General features: G+C 37.4%; 1 protein-coding gene across 2 annotated transcripts in view; it reads right to left on the reverse strand.

Annotated features, from left to right (window-relative positions):
• DOCK4 (dedicator of cytokinesis 4) overlaps positions 1-16,521 on the reverse strand; it is a 472,836-nt gene that overhangs the window by 67,400 nt on the left and 388,915 nt on the right. For both annotated transcript variants that reach the window (XM_005679177.3, XM_018047173.1), the window contains exons 28-31: positions 16,337-16,412; positions 14,128-14,228; positions 13,356-13,414; positions 1,575-1,723 (exon numbers count right to left, since the gene is read on the reverse strand). In XM_005679177.3, coding sequence (XP_005679234.2) covers positions 1,575-1,723; positions 13,356-13,414; positions 14,128-14,228; positions 16,337-16,412 — 385 coding nt within the window. The remainder of the gene's footprint in view (positions 1-1,574; positions 1,724-13,355; positions 13,415-14,127; positions 14,229-16,336; positions 16,413-16,521) is intronic.

A 16,521-nucleotide genomic window follows, 5' to 3' on the forward strand; every position in this document is an offset into this window, starting at 1 on the left:
TAGGGGGCCAATTTAGATGCAGGAACATGACTTCAAACTCCCGGTAGGGTAGGGTGTGCTGCCGCGAAAGACTTCTATTTGTTGATTCAAACACAAATGCCTGCAGCCCAGCTTAAATGTTTGAATTCTTTTTTTAGGAGCTGTAAAAACTGGCAAGTCTTTTTTTGTTTTTTTTCAAATCATGATACACACACACACACACACATACACGCACACATACACATATATACATATAAGAACATCAGCAAACTACTATATCCACAAACATTCAGTTAAATCTTTGATGTGTTTTGTATCTATTTTCTTTCTCAAAACAGTTTGAGGTTGCACTAAATCTTTGCTGAAGTTGAGAATTTGTCCTAACCATGTACAGATGGTAGATCCATAGATATATTCTAAGTCAGCAATCAGTAGCATGAGACAGAAAGGCCATATTTCCTGAAAACTGTAGTCAAAACATTTATATTTTCAAGAACATAAATCCTTTAGGACTTCAGTATCAGGAAGGCAGAAATAAATATCCCATCATCTCTCGGAGACAGCAGAGGGGACAGAAAAGGAAGAATTTCTGCAAGGCCAGAGGGTTAACAACTAGGGGTATGGAGGGATATCTGACTTTGTCAAAGGACTGAGCACAATTATTTCTTTTGTATCAAATTTCAATATATGGGTAAAGATATAAGGGAAGAGAAGGGGGTTTTCCCCAATATAATTTTTAAATAGGCTTTCATTCACGTATTGACTCTCCTGAAAATAAATGACGGTCTTGATACAGATGAAATGCCATGCTTGGTCTATGTATGCATCCAGTTTGTTCATACAGTTGACAATCATTTCTAAGACTTGAGAAGGGCTCATAGGGAGAAGCAAGAAGCTTCCTTCATGCAGCAGAGTGCACACAGGTGAGTGCCATGACTGTGTGAACAGTTGGCCTGCTGTCTCCAATAGAAGTGACTTGCCCTGGCAAAGGCAGTTGATTTCTGCTATGAGATCTGGTTTTGGAATAAGACCAAGTGTCTTTCTAAAACGAGCCTGTGTCAAAGAGATCCTGTGTCAAAGAGAAATGACAGGCTCATGCTCATCTTGGAATTTCCTTTGCAACAATTTTGACTGCTTTTCCCTTTAAATTAATTCTTAGCACTTCAAGCAAAGAGCAATAAAACATACTGTGCATCAAATGTTCAAAGCTAAGCCATTCACCAAATACAATGTGCAGACCACTGAGAGGTCAGCGATTTTAGGAATCATTAACCTTCTGATTCCTCTGTGTTGTGTCCAGCTGGGAGCAAATAAAGTTTCTGCTAGTTTTTAAACACAGACCTAGAAAATCACAGGATTTTTTTTTTTTTTTTAGCTGAAAGGGAATGAAATGTTTTTTCCAGGGCTTCTCAGAGATTCAGGGAGACACAGTCCCAGAAGGGTGTCCGAGGCTATGTATTCAGCTTGGAAGTACGTGGCCTAGGTTGAAATCTGGTTCACAGCTCATTCCTCAACTCGGAGCATCTCTGAGCCACCGCACTCACCTCTGAGAGAACTGAGATTCTTCTGACTGCTCTGAGAGCACATCCACCCACCTGTTTAAAATTGCCACTCCGCCTCTGCTCCCAGTCCATCATATCGTGGAAAATAGGAATCATGACATTGCGGAGATCTGGCTGGGGTATTAAGGTTACTTCCAGGAAGGGGCCAATCAGGGCAGGAATGAAATGAAGCTTGTGCTCTCCTAAAATGAATGAAACATTTACCTTCCTGTAGATTTAGTTTTAATAAGATTTCAGAAAATCATTATTATACAACTTGTTTAAAACTACTGTCATAAGAACATGATTGATTATAATTGTCTCAAGCAAGAAAATATTTCTCTAAGCAGCTATATAAACAGATTTCCATATGTTAGTATTTCTGCTTCATTTTTAATAAAAAAAAAACCTAGGGATTTACCTTTTCACAGTTTACAAAAAACCATAAGATACAATTAAATATTATATAAATCATCAGGAATTGGTTGTGTATACTACTGCACATTCACACATTAAAATTCTTATGCAATTATTAAAAATGAGGTTGAAGAAAAACACAGATGAAGTTTTTCAATATAATTAACTGTAAAGGCAAAGTACCACACAGTATGCAAAGGTACATCTTTCATTTAAAAAGAATATACATATGATAGTCTACAAGGTTATATCCCCTAATAGTAAGCACATTGGTTATCTCTGGGTGATAATATTACTGGTGACTTTTATATATGAAAAAGGTGGTTCCTATCTGCATTATGTAATTTGTCTTCCTTCTTTACATAATAAACATAACACCCTAAGTAAAATATAAACATTGGCCCAAACAACAACAAACAGAAAAATTTTCTGAAAAGACTACAATGTAATAATAGTGAATTCAAAATGGTATTTAGCAAGTCCTGAAAAGTATACTGTGGATAATTCAGAGCAAAGGAAAGTGGAGGGTGGGGTGGACACAGATGATTTTGTCTAGCAGATATGTGTTGAGTTCAGTCTATTACCCTAGACATCCATGTTAAATCTCAGAGAGTTCCTACTTTTATAATAAACTGCACATTATGGAAAATATACAATGTACATTTTGTGTATGCACATTACATGCACAACCTTTTGCATCATGGACGAAAGCATATGATACTGGGAGGCTGAGCAAAAGAGAGCTGGCTTCATCAAAAAGGATCATTTCCCTCTTATTAATTTTTCCATCTTTGATCTTTTTTTTTTTGTAAGTGTTGAATACAGACAAAATCTTGCTGTTCAGACTTACTTGCCAATTTTGGAGTTAAATATCTTCACATTAATTGTCATTTCCTCTATTTTGTTTCTGTAGCAGAAGGCATGAAGGTGAACACAGACTTGGACGGACATAAATCCAGGATGCAAACATACAGTTTAAATTTGTATTGACTTTAGAGGGATGTTTAAAGGAAGGAGAACATGAACAAGAGAATTTGGAAAGAAAAGAAAATGATGGATGGGCAAACCCAAGTAGGTGTTATGAAGTCACTGTTTTTTGTGACTGCAAATGCCTTGGGATATTTCTGACGTCTTCCGAAAGTGGCTCTCATCCTTTTTACTCAATACGGGATGGTAACAGGACACAACTGTCAGGCCCCAGGCCCCTCTGGATCTGAAAGTCCCATCAGTGATGCCACATAGTCCTTTCCTCTTTTTCTCGTGTTTCATTGAAAGTAACTTCGCGGTTTCTTATCATCTCTAAATTACTTATATATCAAGGCATCCATTACATGTGAGGAGGAAACGTGGCTTATAATTCTTTTTGCTTTCCTAACTTTATTCTTGACCTAGGTAATATTTTATCTTTTCCAAGGGACTACTTAGTTTTCCTCTTCAGAGCAAGAATACTTCCCTCTTATTCATCAAAAGAAATGTCCTTATTAATCTGCCCTTGTATATTTTCCTCCAAAAGAATGAATACTTCCAAGACCAACAAACTCAGTGTGGCAGAATATACAAAAACATCAATTCACAGACTTCTCCCTGCATTTTCCCCATTCTCCCAACATACACATTTAGAGCAGGTAACTAGAAGCCAGCATTTGCAATTCCTTTCTGTAGTTATTTTTGTCAGGGCAAAATGCAGAGCAACCTGAACTCAATCACTCTTCCTGTCATTCGCAAAAGTCTAAACCCACTCACTGCTTCTTCAAGATGTTCTGGCAAGCGAGGGGAAGAAAGAGAAAAGAGGAAAGGAAATTTCTGCAGAGATGAATTCTGGCAAGTCTTGAGATCAGCCAGCCTTACTCTTATCTCTGTCCCTGCCCCAGGAGGTGGCTGCAGGGCTTCAGAGTCTAGCCACAGATGCTCTGCTTCTGCAGAGCCACGGACTGAAGGGACTCTGTACACAGGCCAAGGGCCACCCTGGCATGTGACTAATAACCAAGAGGACCTTTCTGCTTCCTTGACACTGTGTAAGACAGACACCAATCCTTTGCACAGTTTTGGGGTGTGCATGGGGTGAGGGGGATGAGTGAAGCAGCAAATATAGAATAAAATGAAAACTCCTGCCACCCAGATAGTCCTCCCACAGCTGCTATGGTGGAATGATATTCAGAACTGCTCCATTACAGAATTTTTATTTTTAATCTTCCCTGAGCCTGCCATCCTTTGACCTCCTAGCAAAGAACATTATTAGCATGCACTTAGTTTATTTACCATTATTTCTTTGAGCATCCATGAATCTTTTTAAAAACTCTCTTCCATTTATAGGCATTTTACAACATGATTTTCTCTTTTAAAATTTTCTTACTATGAAAAATCTCAACACAGAATTACAAAGGACAGTAAGATAAATCCCTACATCCCCATCATCTAGCTTCAATAATTATTAATTTTTTTTTGCTAATTTTGTTTCACTTATCAACCCAACTATTTTTTCACTGGGAAATTTTAAACCAAGTCAGAGACATCATAATATTCTACTTGTATAAACATCAGTTAGCATTTTTCACAGGCAGGTCATTTTATAAATACAGGACCACAATACCTTTATTACATTTTTTTAAATGGCAGACAGTAATTCTTCAAATTAATCTAAAACCAGTCTCTATTAAAAATTTCCAGATTGTCTTAAAACATGTCATTTACAGTTGGCTTCTTTCAATCACAATCCAAACAAAATACATATAGTATTTTGTAGCCTGATTTTCTATGACAGTAGAGAAACCATGTTGTTGTTTAGTCGCTAAGTTGTGTCCAACTCTTTTGTGACTCTATGAACTGTAGCCTGCTAGGCTCCTTTGTCCATGGGATTTCTCAGGCAAGAATACTGGAGTCATTTCCTAGGACTTCCCTGATAGTTCAGTTGGTAGAGAATCTGCCTGAAATGCAGGAGACACTGGTTCAATTTCTGGTTTGGGAAGATCCGCTGGAGAAGGGATAGGCTACCCACTCCAGTATTCTTGGTCTTCCCTTGTGGCTCAGCTGGTAAAGAATCCGCTTGCAATGCAGAAGACCTGGGTTTGATCCTTGGAAGTGAAAGGCTACTCACTCCAGTATTCTGGCCTGGAATTCCATGGACTACAGTCCATGGAGTCGCAGAGTCAGACACAACAGAGTGACTTTCACTCTCGCTTTCTCCAGGGGGGTCTTCCCGACCCAGGGACTGAACCTGTGTCGTCTGCATTGGCAGGCAGGTTCTTTAACACCAAGCTACCAGGGAAGCCATACCCACATTTAAATTATTGTGCAGACTGTATGAGGCTAGCCTTCTTTACTGAGAACACACTTTGGAAACAAAGAATCTGTGCAACCATACAAGTTTTCCACCACAGAAAATTTTACTCTTACCCAATCCGCCATGCAAAATCTTGAGCTATGTATAGCGGCAGGAAAATAAACTTCACTTAGATTGTTTCCTTTTAAACCACAGATTTAGCATACTTTTCCTATCTCAAATTGTCAGCCACATGGTCTTGTTTTGAAGTATTTAGGGCACCTGCTAGTTGGGCTGCTGGAGTTGTATATTTATGCACACATAGCAGCCTGTTAGGGAAGTATTGATTTTTCTACAGCAGTTACAAGACGCTGTGTTTGCAAATGTGGAAGAGGAGCCCACTTTATATTTAGTAAGGATATTAGTTCAACTAAAAATAGAAAGAAAAAACTTAGCCTTGCAGCATGATGAATGGCAAAGGTGGGACACAGCAGTAGAGAATAACCTCTTTCTTTGTAGACTACTCTTGCAAATATAGGTACAAATAAATAAATTTGAGGGGATTTGATGCTTTGCTCACTTTCACTTTTTATGGAGGTAACACTGTTTTATCACTTTTATAAATTTCATGTGTACAACATTATATTTTGACTTCTGTATACACTACAGCATGCTCGTTACCAAAAATTTAGTTTCCATCCATCTTCGAACTGTTGACCACTTTACTTATTTCACCCTCTTCTATCTCCCTTCAGAGGCCAGACCGAAGAAGCAAGATCTACAGCCCCATACTCTCCAGAATGAAAACCACAATCACAGAAAGCTAACCAAAATGATCATATGGATCACAGCTTTGTGTAACTCAATGAAGCTATGAGCCATGCAGGTCCACCCAAGACAGACAGGTCGTGGTGGAGAGTTCTGACAAAATGTGGTCCACTGGAGAAGGGAATGGCAAATCACTCAACTATTCTTGTTTCAAGAACCCCATGAACAGTCTGAAAAGGCAAAATGATATGATACTAGAAGATGAGCCTGCCAGGTCAGCAGATGTCCAATATGCTACTGGGGAAGAGTGGAGAAATAGCCTCAGAAAGAATGAAAAGGCTGGGCCAAAGTGGAAATGATGCTCAGCTGTGGATGTGTCTGATGGTGAAAGGAAAATCCAATGCTGTAAAGAACAGTACTGGATAGGAACCTGAAATGTTAGGCCCATGAATCAAGGTAAACTGGACGTGGTCAAGCAGGAGATGGCATTTTAGGAATCAGTGAACTAAAATGGATGCGAATGAGTGAATTTAATTCAGATGATCATAATATCTTCTAGTGGGCAAGAATCCCTTAGAAAAGGAGTAGCCCTCATAGTCAACATAAGAGTAGAAAATTCAGTACTTGGGAGCAATCTCAAAAAAGACAGAATAATCTTAGTTCATTTCCAAGGCAAACATCACAGTAACCCAAGTCTATGCCCCAACTACTAATGCCGAAGAAGCTGAAGTTGAACATACCTATGAAGACCTAAGATCTTCTATAACACAGAAAAAGAGATGTTCTTTTAATCACAAGGGACTCAAATGCAAAAGTAGGAAGTAAAGCGATGTCTGGAGTAACAGGCAAGTTTCACCTTGGAGTACAAAATGAAGCAGGGTAAAGGTTAACAGAGGTTGCCAAGAGAACACACAGGTCGTAGCAAATACCTTTTTTCAACAACACAAGAGATGACTCTACACATGGACATCACCAGATGGTCAATACGGAAATCAGATTGATTACATTCTTTGCAGCCAAAGATGGAGAAGCTCTCTACAGTGAAAAACAAGACCTGAAGCTGACTGTGGCTCAGGTCATGAGCTCAGGCTTATGCCAAATTCAGGCTTAAACTGAAGTAGGGAAACCCACTAGGCCATTCATGTATGACCTAAATCAAATCCCTTATGATTTTACAGTGCAGTTGACAACCAGATTCAAGAGATTAGATCTGGTAGACAAAGTGCCTGAAGAACTATAGACAGAGGTTAGTAACACTGTATAGGAGGCAGTGACCCAAAAGCATCCCAAAGGAAAAGAATTGCAAGAAGGCAAAATAGTTGTTTCAAGAGATCTTATAAATAGCTGAGAAAAGAAGAGAAGTGAAAGGCAAAGGAGAAAGGGAAAGATATACACAACTGAATGCAGAGTTCCAGAGAATAGCAAGGAGAGATAAGAAAGCCTTCCCAAGTGAACAATGCAAGAAGTGGAGGAAAACAATAGAGTGGGAAAGATCAGAGAATTGTTCAAGAAAACTGGAGATATCAAGGGAACATTTCATACAAGGATGGGCACAATAAAGGACAGAAATGGCAAGGACCTAACAGAAGCAGAAGAGATTAAGAAGTGGCAAGAATACATAGAAGAACTGTACATAAAGGTCTTAATGATCTGGATAACCATGATAATGTGGTCAGCTACCTAGAGTCAGACATCCTGGAGTGTGAAGTCAAGTGGACCTTAGGAAGCATTACTAAGAAATGAGCTAGTGGAGGCGATGAAATTCCAGCTGAGCTATTTCAAAATCCCGAAAGATGATGATGCTGTGAAAGTGCTATACTCAATATAACAGCAAATTTGGAAGACTCAGCAGTGGCCACAGGACTGGAAAGTCAGTTTTCATTCCAATTCCAAAGGGCAATGCCAAAGAATATTCAAACTACTATACAGTTGCACTCATCTCACATGCTAGTAAATGAATGCTCAAAATTCTCCAAGCTAGACTTCAGCAGTACGTGAACCAAGAACTTCCAGATGTACAAGCTGGATTTAGAAAAGGCAGAGGAACCAGAGATCAAACTGCCAACATCCATTGGATCATAAACATAGCAGAAAATTCTGGAAAAATATCTACTACTGCTTCATTGACTATGGTATAAAGCCTTTGACTGTGTAGATTACAACAAACTGTGGAAAATTCTTAAAGAGATGGGAATACCAGACCACCTTACCTGCCTCCTGAGAAATCTGTATGCAGGTCAAGAAGCAATAGTTAGAATCGGACATGGAATAATGGATTGGTTCAAAACTGGGAAAGGAGTATACCAAAGCTATATATTGTTACTGTGCTTATTTAACTTATAAACAGAGTACATCATGCAAAATGCCAGGGCGGGTAAAGCACAAGCTGGAATCAAGATTGTCGAGAAAAATATCAACAACCTCACATATGCAGATGATAGCACTTAAATGGTAGAAAGTGAAGAGGAACTAAAGAGCCTCTTGATGAGGGTGAAATAGGAGAGTGAAATGCTGGCTTGCAACTCAACATTCAAAAAACTAAGATCATGGTATCCAGGCCCATCGCTTCATGGCAAATATTAATAGAAGGGGAAAAAGTGGAAGCAGTAACAGACTTTATTTTTGGGGGCTCCAGAATCACTGCAGATGGTGACTGAAACCATGAAATTAAAAGATGATTGCTCTGTGGAAGAAAAGCAATGATAAAACTAGACAGCATATTAAAAAGCAGAGACATCACTTTGCCGACAAAGGTCCATATAGTCAAAGCTATAATTTTTCCAGTTGTTATGTACGGATGTGAGAGTTGGACCATAAAGAAGGCTGAGTGTTGAAGAATTGATGCTTTCAAACTGTGATGCTAGAGAAGACTGTTGAGGGTCCCTTGGACAGCAAGGGGATTAAACCATCCAGTCCTAAAGGAAATCAACCCTGAATATTCACTGGAATATTCACTGAAGCTGAAGCTCCAATACTCTGGCCACCTGATGCAAAGAGCCGACTCATTGAAAAAGACCATGCTAGGAAAGATTGATGGCAGGAAGAGAACGTGGTGACAGAGGATGAGATGGCTGGATGGCATCACTGACTCAATGGACATGGGTTTGAGCAAACTCCAGGAGAACGTGAAAGATAAGGCAGCCTGGTGTGCTGAAGTCCACGGGGTCTCAAAGAGTTGGACATGACTTAGGGACTAAGCAACAATAGCAACTTCCCTTCCCATCTGGTAGCCTCTAATCCATTCTCTATATGCTTACTTTCGATTCACTTTGTTTGTTCATTTATTTACTTTTAATATTCTTTGTGAGTGAAATCATATGGTAATTGTCATTGCCTGATTTATTTCACTTAGCATAACACTCTCTCAGTTTCAGTTTCAGTGAAAGTCACTCAGTTGTGTCTGACTCTTTGTTGACCCCATGGACTAAATAGTCCATGGAGTTTTCCAGGCTAGAATACTGGAGTGGATAGCCATTCCCTTCTCCAGGGGTTCTTCCCTACCCAGAGACTCAACCCAGGTCTCCTGCATTGCAGGCAGATTCTTTACCATCTGAGCCATCAGGGACACCCATAATACCCTCTAGGGTGTCACAAATGACAATATTTCACCTTTCCTATGACAGAGTAGTATTCCATTGTATGTATATCCACTCTCTTGACCCATTCATCTGTTAATGGAGAGTTGGGTTGTTTCCACATCTTGGCTAGAATAAAAAATGCTGCAATGAATATAGGAGTGTATATATCTGTACAAATTAATTTTTTGGTACTCTTTGGATATCCAGAAGTGGAATTGCTGGGTCACATGGTAGATCTAATCTTAATTTTTTGAGGACTCTCCATACTTTTTTCCATAGTGGCTGCACCAATTTACCAAATTTATCAATTTATCCACGTAAATTGGTGCAGCCACTACAGAACATTACCACCAACAGTATATGATGGTTCCACTTCTTTCACATCCTGTTCAGCACTATTACTTCTTATCTTTTTGATAACAGCCATTCTAAGGGGCATGAGATGACATCTCACTGTGGTTTTGATTGACATTTCCCTAATAATTAGTGATGTTAAACATCTTTTCATGTGCCTGCTGGCCATCTGCACGTCTCCTTTGAAAATATGTTTATTCAGATTCTCTGCCCATTTTTTAATCATTTGTTGTGGTTGAGCTGTATGAGTGCTAAGTTGCTCAGTCGTTTCCAACTCTTTGTGACCCCATGGACTGTAGCCCGCCAGGCTCCTCTGTCTGTGGAATTCTCCAGGAAGAATACTACAGTGGGGTAGCCACCCCCTTTTCCAGGGGATCTTCCCGACCCAGGGATCAAAACTGTGTCTCCTGCATTGGCAGGGCAGATTCTTGACCACTGTGCCACCTGGTAAAGTGAGATGCCCCATATATTTGGATAATAACCTCTTATTGGATATATGATTTGCAAATATCTTCTCCCATTCAGTAAGTAGTTTGTTGTTTTGTTGATTGTTTCTTTTGCTGTGCAGACATTTCTAAGTTTTATTTAATCCCATTTGTTTATATTTGTTTTTGTTTCCCTTGCCTAAGTAGACATACTCAGGAAGATATTGCTAAGACTGATATTAAAGACTGTACTGCCTATGTTTTCTTTTTAGAGTTTTATAGTCTCAGGTCTTACAATCAAGTCTTTAATCCATTTTAAATTTTTGTGTATGGTATAAAATGAAAACCTTTAATTATCTGAACAAATTCTCCTTTAGCAAGCAAAGCACTCAATATTACACATTTATAGGTAATCCAAATTATAATTAATGTATATTCTTAAGTAACATGCTGACTTAAGCCCTATGAGGGGTATGAAAATAGTATCTTGAATACTTAATTTTTCTTAACATTTTTGTAAAAATATATGTTGGAAAAGAGGTTTTCATATTTCTAAACCATCTCCAATTCCAGTGGTTGTATGGCAGCAATGACCTTTAAAATTCACCTCATGTTTTGGAAGGCTGACCACAACTCCAGGGAAATGATGCAGAAACTAAGGAAGGAAGTGAACATGTGCACACACCTTATACTTGAACCATGTCATGCTGGGAGTTTGCACTTGATTATAAGGGGCCTTTTGTAACAGAGTGCTAGAGCTAGACTTTAGGGCTGGAAAAACAAAGAAAGGCTAGAGTGCTGTCTACACCAGTGCTTTCCAATCTTTAGCCAAGTGCCTAAGAATGACCTGGAGAACTTGGAAAAACTCAAGACTGTTGTGCCTCCTCTCAGAGGTTCTCAGAGACTCTGTTTCAGTGGTCTTAAGAGGAGCCATAGAATTTGCATTTTTTACAAGCTTCCAGGTGAGTGCCGTTGTTGTTGTTTAGTTGCTAAGTTGTGACTCTTTGCAATCCCAAGGATTGCAGGGATTGTAGCCTACCATGGATAGTAGCCTACCAGGCTCCACTGCCCATGAGATTTTCCAGACAAGAATACTGGAGTGGACTGCCATTTCTTTCCCCTGGGTATCTTCCCAACCCAGGGATCAAACCCACATTTCCTGTTTGGCAGGGGGGATTCTTTATCACTGAGCCACCTGGGACCACTGTTCTAAAGAGTACTGACATCATAATACATGGGGATCAGCATGCTTTAGAGGTTTTTTTACATTCTTCAGGTTCCTGAGGAAAACAAATAAAACCCAGAGAGACATATTTTTGTTAAAGACAAAATAGAGGAGAAAAGTTTATGAAGCAAACAATGACATCTTTGATGCAAGAAAAGGTGCCAGTTTTATTTAGCAGGTCATAGGCCTAAGGGCACAGGTATGCTGGCTTAGAGAAAGATTTATGTGGAAATAACCACACATGGCTGTGCTAAGATTTATCTAGACAATGTTAACCTGCCATTTGCTCACATTCTGTTAACTCAAGTGAACCTGTACAGGTCTTATCATTTGAGCTCTGACAAGAGCTTAAGCCACAACCGTACTTCAATGTAGCCTTCTTTGGAAAACTCTTTGCTAAATTAATGCCAAAAGCAATAGGGACATTCCAAGGGTCTTGATCTGTTTTTGAAAAACAAAGACACAAAGAATCAATGAAACATGAAGACTGAGAGGAGGTGTTCTTCAAATAAGACAAATTGAGGTTCTCAGTTGAATCTAAACATATTTCATGGGCTTCTCTGGCTGGTTTTAGATAGTTGGAGGTTGCTTTCAAGTGGTAATTTGCTCTTTTCCCCCCTGAAATTATCAGTTAGCATCGAACACTGGGCTCATTATATATAACAAGGTTTCTTCAAATTGCCATGTATGTATTCTACATTTGAGGGGTATCTTGGTCAAAAAATCACTTCTGTAACATGGATTGAAGTAAAATGATAAGGGTTCTATTTCCAGTTACAGAAAATAAATTTTGCCATTTTCAAGTTGTGTTTGGATAAGTCCAAGAGAAAATATACTTTCAGGTCATTATATATTATATTCAATTCAAATAGGTCTATCACTTTAATAAATCACAAGGAAGAATTACAATAGTAAATGAATGCTATGAACTTAGGGCTTCCTGGACGGCTCAGCGATAAAGAATGCCTGCAATGCAAGAGATGTGAGTTCAATCCCTGGGTGGGGAAGATCCCCTGGAGGAGGGAATGGTAACCCACTCCAGTATTCCTGCCTGAAAAATCTCAGGGACAGAGGGGCCTGGTGGGCTACTGTCCAAAGGGTCAAAAAGAATGGGACACAACTGAGCAACTAAGCAGAGCAGAGCTATCAACATGCACAATTAACATGTCAAATCAATTAAGTTATGACTTTCTATAAAGAAACCCAATGCCAATGAGATTTTAAAACAATGTTTCTTCTAAATATTATTCTTTTTTATGCAACCAGATCTGTGTCATCAATTTGCTGGATAATATGCTCTATCTGCTGTGGCAGATTAAAAACTGGATCTAATTGTTTCTTAGCAGCTACAGATGCATTAAAATCCTTTGGCTATAGTTTTTATGATATAGGTCACTGGTTTCACAATTTTAAGAGTACAGATGCTCAAGTCAATGTTTCATGAAGCTTATTCTAAGTTTGTTATGATCACAGCCTCAATTCAGAGTTCTAGAGATTCTGAGTTGCTATAATTCCAAATTCTGAAAGGTTAGCTCATTGCAGGTCTTACTGGAATAATGCTAGATTATAAAATTTGTCATTCAATGAAACACACAAAAGAAAGGTGATTTTTCAGATAGATACCGATTTAAAGAATCAGTTGTAGCCTTATTCAATGCCAAAGTGTCACTTAGTCTCTCTAGATTTCTTTATTGATTTAGACATTTGGTTTCAAATGCTGTCAGTGGTAAACTGTCCATCTTCATTTGTTTCCTTACAAGAACAGTGATAAGCTACAAAACAGAGGTGCCTTCTGTTTTCATTACTTACCTAAGTTTTGCCACATGCTGAAAATTTCACAACCCATTGTTACCCTCATGTCACCATATCTGAAATAGAACAAAAATCAAACCTGATACAAAGACTCCAGAAAAAGAAGTTATCTGTGTCTTTTTAGGATACAATCTATCATTCTGAATTAAAAGACAACATGTTCTTAATTGAAAATGTTTAATGTATACATCTTTTACTGACGTATAACTGACATAATATCATATTGCCTTTAGGTATACAACATAACAATTTGAATATTTGTATATACTGCAAAACTGTCACCACAGTAAGTCTAGTTAATATCTATACCATAACTAGTTACAATGTTTTTTCTTTTGATGAAAACTTTCAAGATGCACTTTCAAATATGCAATACAGTATTATTAACTGGAATCACCATGTTGTATGTACATTACATCCCCATGACATTCACTTTATAACTGGAAATTTTCACAATGTATTAATACATGTCTTGATGCCTCTAATTCAAATTCACATATTAACCCTTGAATGAAACATATTTGTCTCATAATTTTTGGCTCCTATAGTATTTTTGAATCCTGAAAGACTGAGGACAAAGATTTCTAAATAAGCTCAAAATAGTGAAATTCCCAGAAAAGTTGCTTGTTGTCCTCTTGGTCATTGCCCCTCCACTTTGATTTCTAGTTATGGAGATCAGATTTATGAATCACTCGAACTGAAATACTTTTTAAAAGGCACAACATTTGATTTGCCTCATAGTCTTACCCAATTATATACTGGTACTTACTTTTCTAATACCTTTTTCTTTTTGGAAGGTGTAAACATCTCTAACTGCAGACACAACTGGTTTATAAAAATGACCGCAAGGTAAAAGTAGGAATCCCAGATCTAAAATGAGAATGACATATTTAAATACTATGGGGTTACAAAAATATTTACAGGCGAAGTGACAAGATATCTTGGATTTGCTTCAAAAATGGTAAGTGGATGGGGTGAGAGTTGCAATAAGATGGGCCATGAGTTGATAGTAGCTGTCCCTGGGTATGGGTACATGAGGGATTCATCATACTATTCTCTTTACTTTTATACATCTGTGAAATTTCCTGTAACAAAAAAGCAAACTAACTAAATAGATACTATTTTTATATTGCTGTATCCCAAGTTTCATGGGCTCTCTGGTATATGCTAAGTGGTAGATACTTCATTTCTCTCATAACATGTCATGTCTCCAAGGAGGCTGAGGCATAAGCTGGATAACTTTATTTCAGTGTGATTTCATTTTGGAGCCCCTTTTAATGTAGGACTCAAAATAAAAGAAAAAAAAAGAAAGATACATATACTCTTTTGGATATGCTAATTGATTTAAATTCAGAGAGTATATAAAAATTCCCCACCCAGACAAATCTTCTAAGTTCTCTTACAACAAAAACACATTAGAAAGAGATAAAAATAAAATTTCCAGAAATAAATGTAACCAAAAACATGGAGGACATAGGGAAAGAAACGACTTTTCTATTGACATCATGTAAAATTAAAGATTAATATGAGAAACATTATAAAGAATTAATATATTTTATACATAAAGAGTATTCACAAATAAAAAAGAATATAAAACTCTAAGTAAAATGATGAACAAAAGAACAGATACCTCACAAAACATGAATTTTAGTCAATAACTAATTAGTTAATTATTAATAACCAATTAATAATTAATAACATAACTAGTGAGAAATGTGGGCTTCCCCTTGGCTCAGATGGTAAAGAATATGCCTGCAATACAAGAGACCAGGGTTCGATCCCCGGGTTGGGAAGGTCCCCTGAAGAAGGAAATGGCAACTCACTCCAGTATCCTTCCCTGGAAAATTCCATAGACAGAGGAACCTGGCAGGCTACAGTCCATGGGGTGGCGAAGAGTCAGACATGACTGACTGACTTTACTTCATCTCAGTGAGAAAATGTAAATAAAGCAAAAAATTGTTCCCCTTATCAAATTGGCCCCCAAAATGGTCTCCTCTAGTACTGGTGTACACCTAGGCAATTAAATATAATTGTTACAACCTTTAACTGAACATTTTCATTTATAAATATTTATCCAAAGAAACAATTAGGAATATAAGTCAAATTTTATTTTGTAAGAGTAATTTATGAGAATAAAACAGTAGAAACAAACTGAATATTAAAAAGTAATGTGATTATGAAATTTTGATATTTTATTATAAAGTATAAACACATTTATTACGCAACCATTAAAATTCCAGTGGTTTCTATTATACTTTTTGTATTTTCTAGTTCTCTGATAAGGAAATTTTATTGAATGTTTACTATAAAAGATGTTATTTTTAAAAGAATGGGAAATTAAGATGTTGAAAACATAAAACACCACTAAGAAGGGAAACCAGGATAGGCACTGCCCATCTTTATTCACCATTTTTCGTTCTCTATTTAAAAAATGGTACACTGAGAATTCTTAGAGATCCAGGCATACCATATTACATTACAAACTTACAGAGAGATCTGCCCTAAAGAATCCTACTAATTTTTCATTTTTTTCCTTTTCACTAGTTCATTCTAAAATATAAGAAGATAGAGATCTAAAGGAACTAACCAGTTTACTTTGTAAATATGCTCTTTACATAAACTCTATTTTAAAAGATGCTTTAAAACCTTATGTACTAAGTTCTTTTTGTCTTGCAGGGGATCAAAAAGAAAAAGAATTAAAATTTACAGTAACAGTAAAGAACATTCTTTCCTCTTAAGCGCTATGATTTTGACCAGGTTGATGAACATAGTTATAGACCTAACTTATTCACAAATAGAATGAAGAACTCTTAATATTATTCATAATTGAAACTAATATGCTCCAAGATTAATTTGAGGTAGCCAGAATAACTTTATTTTCTTATTACTAAGAGAAAGAAAATTCATGAGGAAATTTCTTGAGGGACAATGTAAAACCTTTTAACTCAAGCAAGATAGTCATCTAAATGGATACTGACCTTATAATCAAAGTTTTCATTTAAGAAGTTCTTCCGAAGTGCATCTGACAGGTACAGAACTGTTGTAATAATGACGCTAGTGATAAAAAAGAATACATTTTAAGTTGAAAACTTCACATTACTGAAAACCATTTATTAGGCAAGAATAAAGTGATTAAGACAAAAGAAAACCTCTTCAGTAAGCC

Source organism: Capra hircus, chromosome 4 (genome assembly GCF_001704415.2).
Source record: "Capra hircus breed San Clemente chromosome 4, ASM170441v1, whole genome shotgun sequence".
Taxonomy (NCBI): domain Eukaryota; kingdom Metazoa; phylum Chordata; class Mammalia; order Artiodactyla; family Bovidae; genus Capra; species Capra hircus.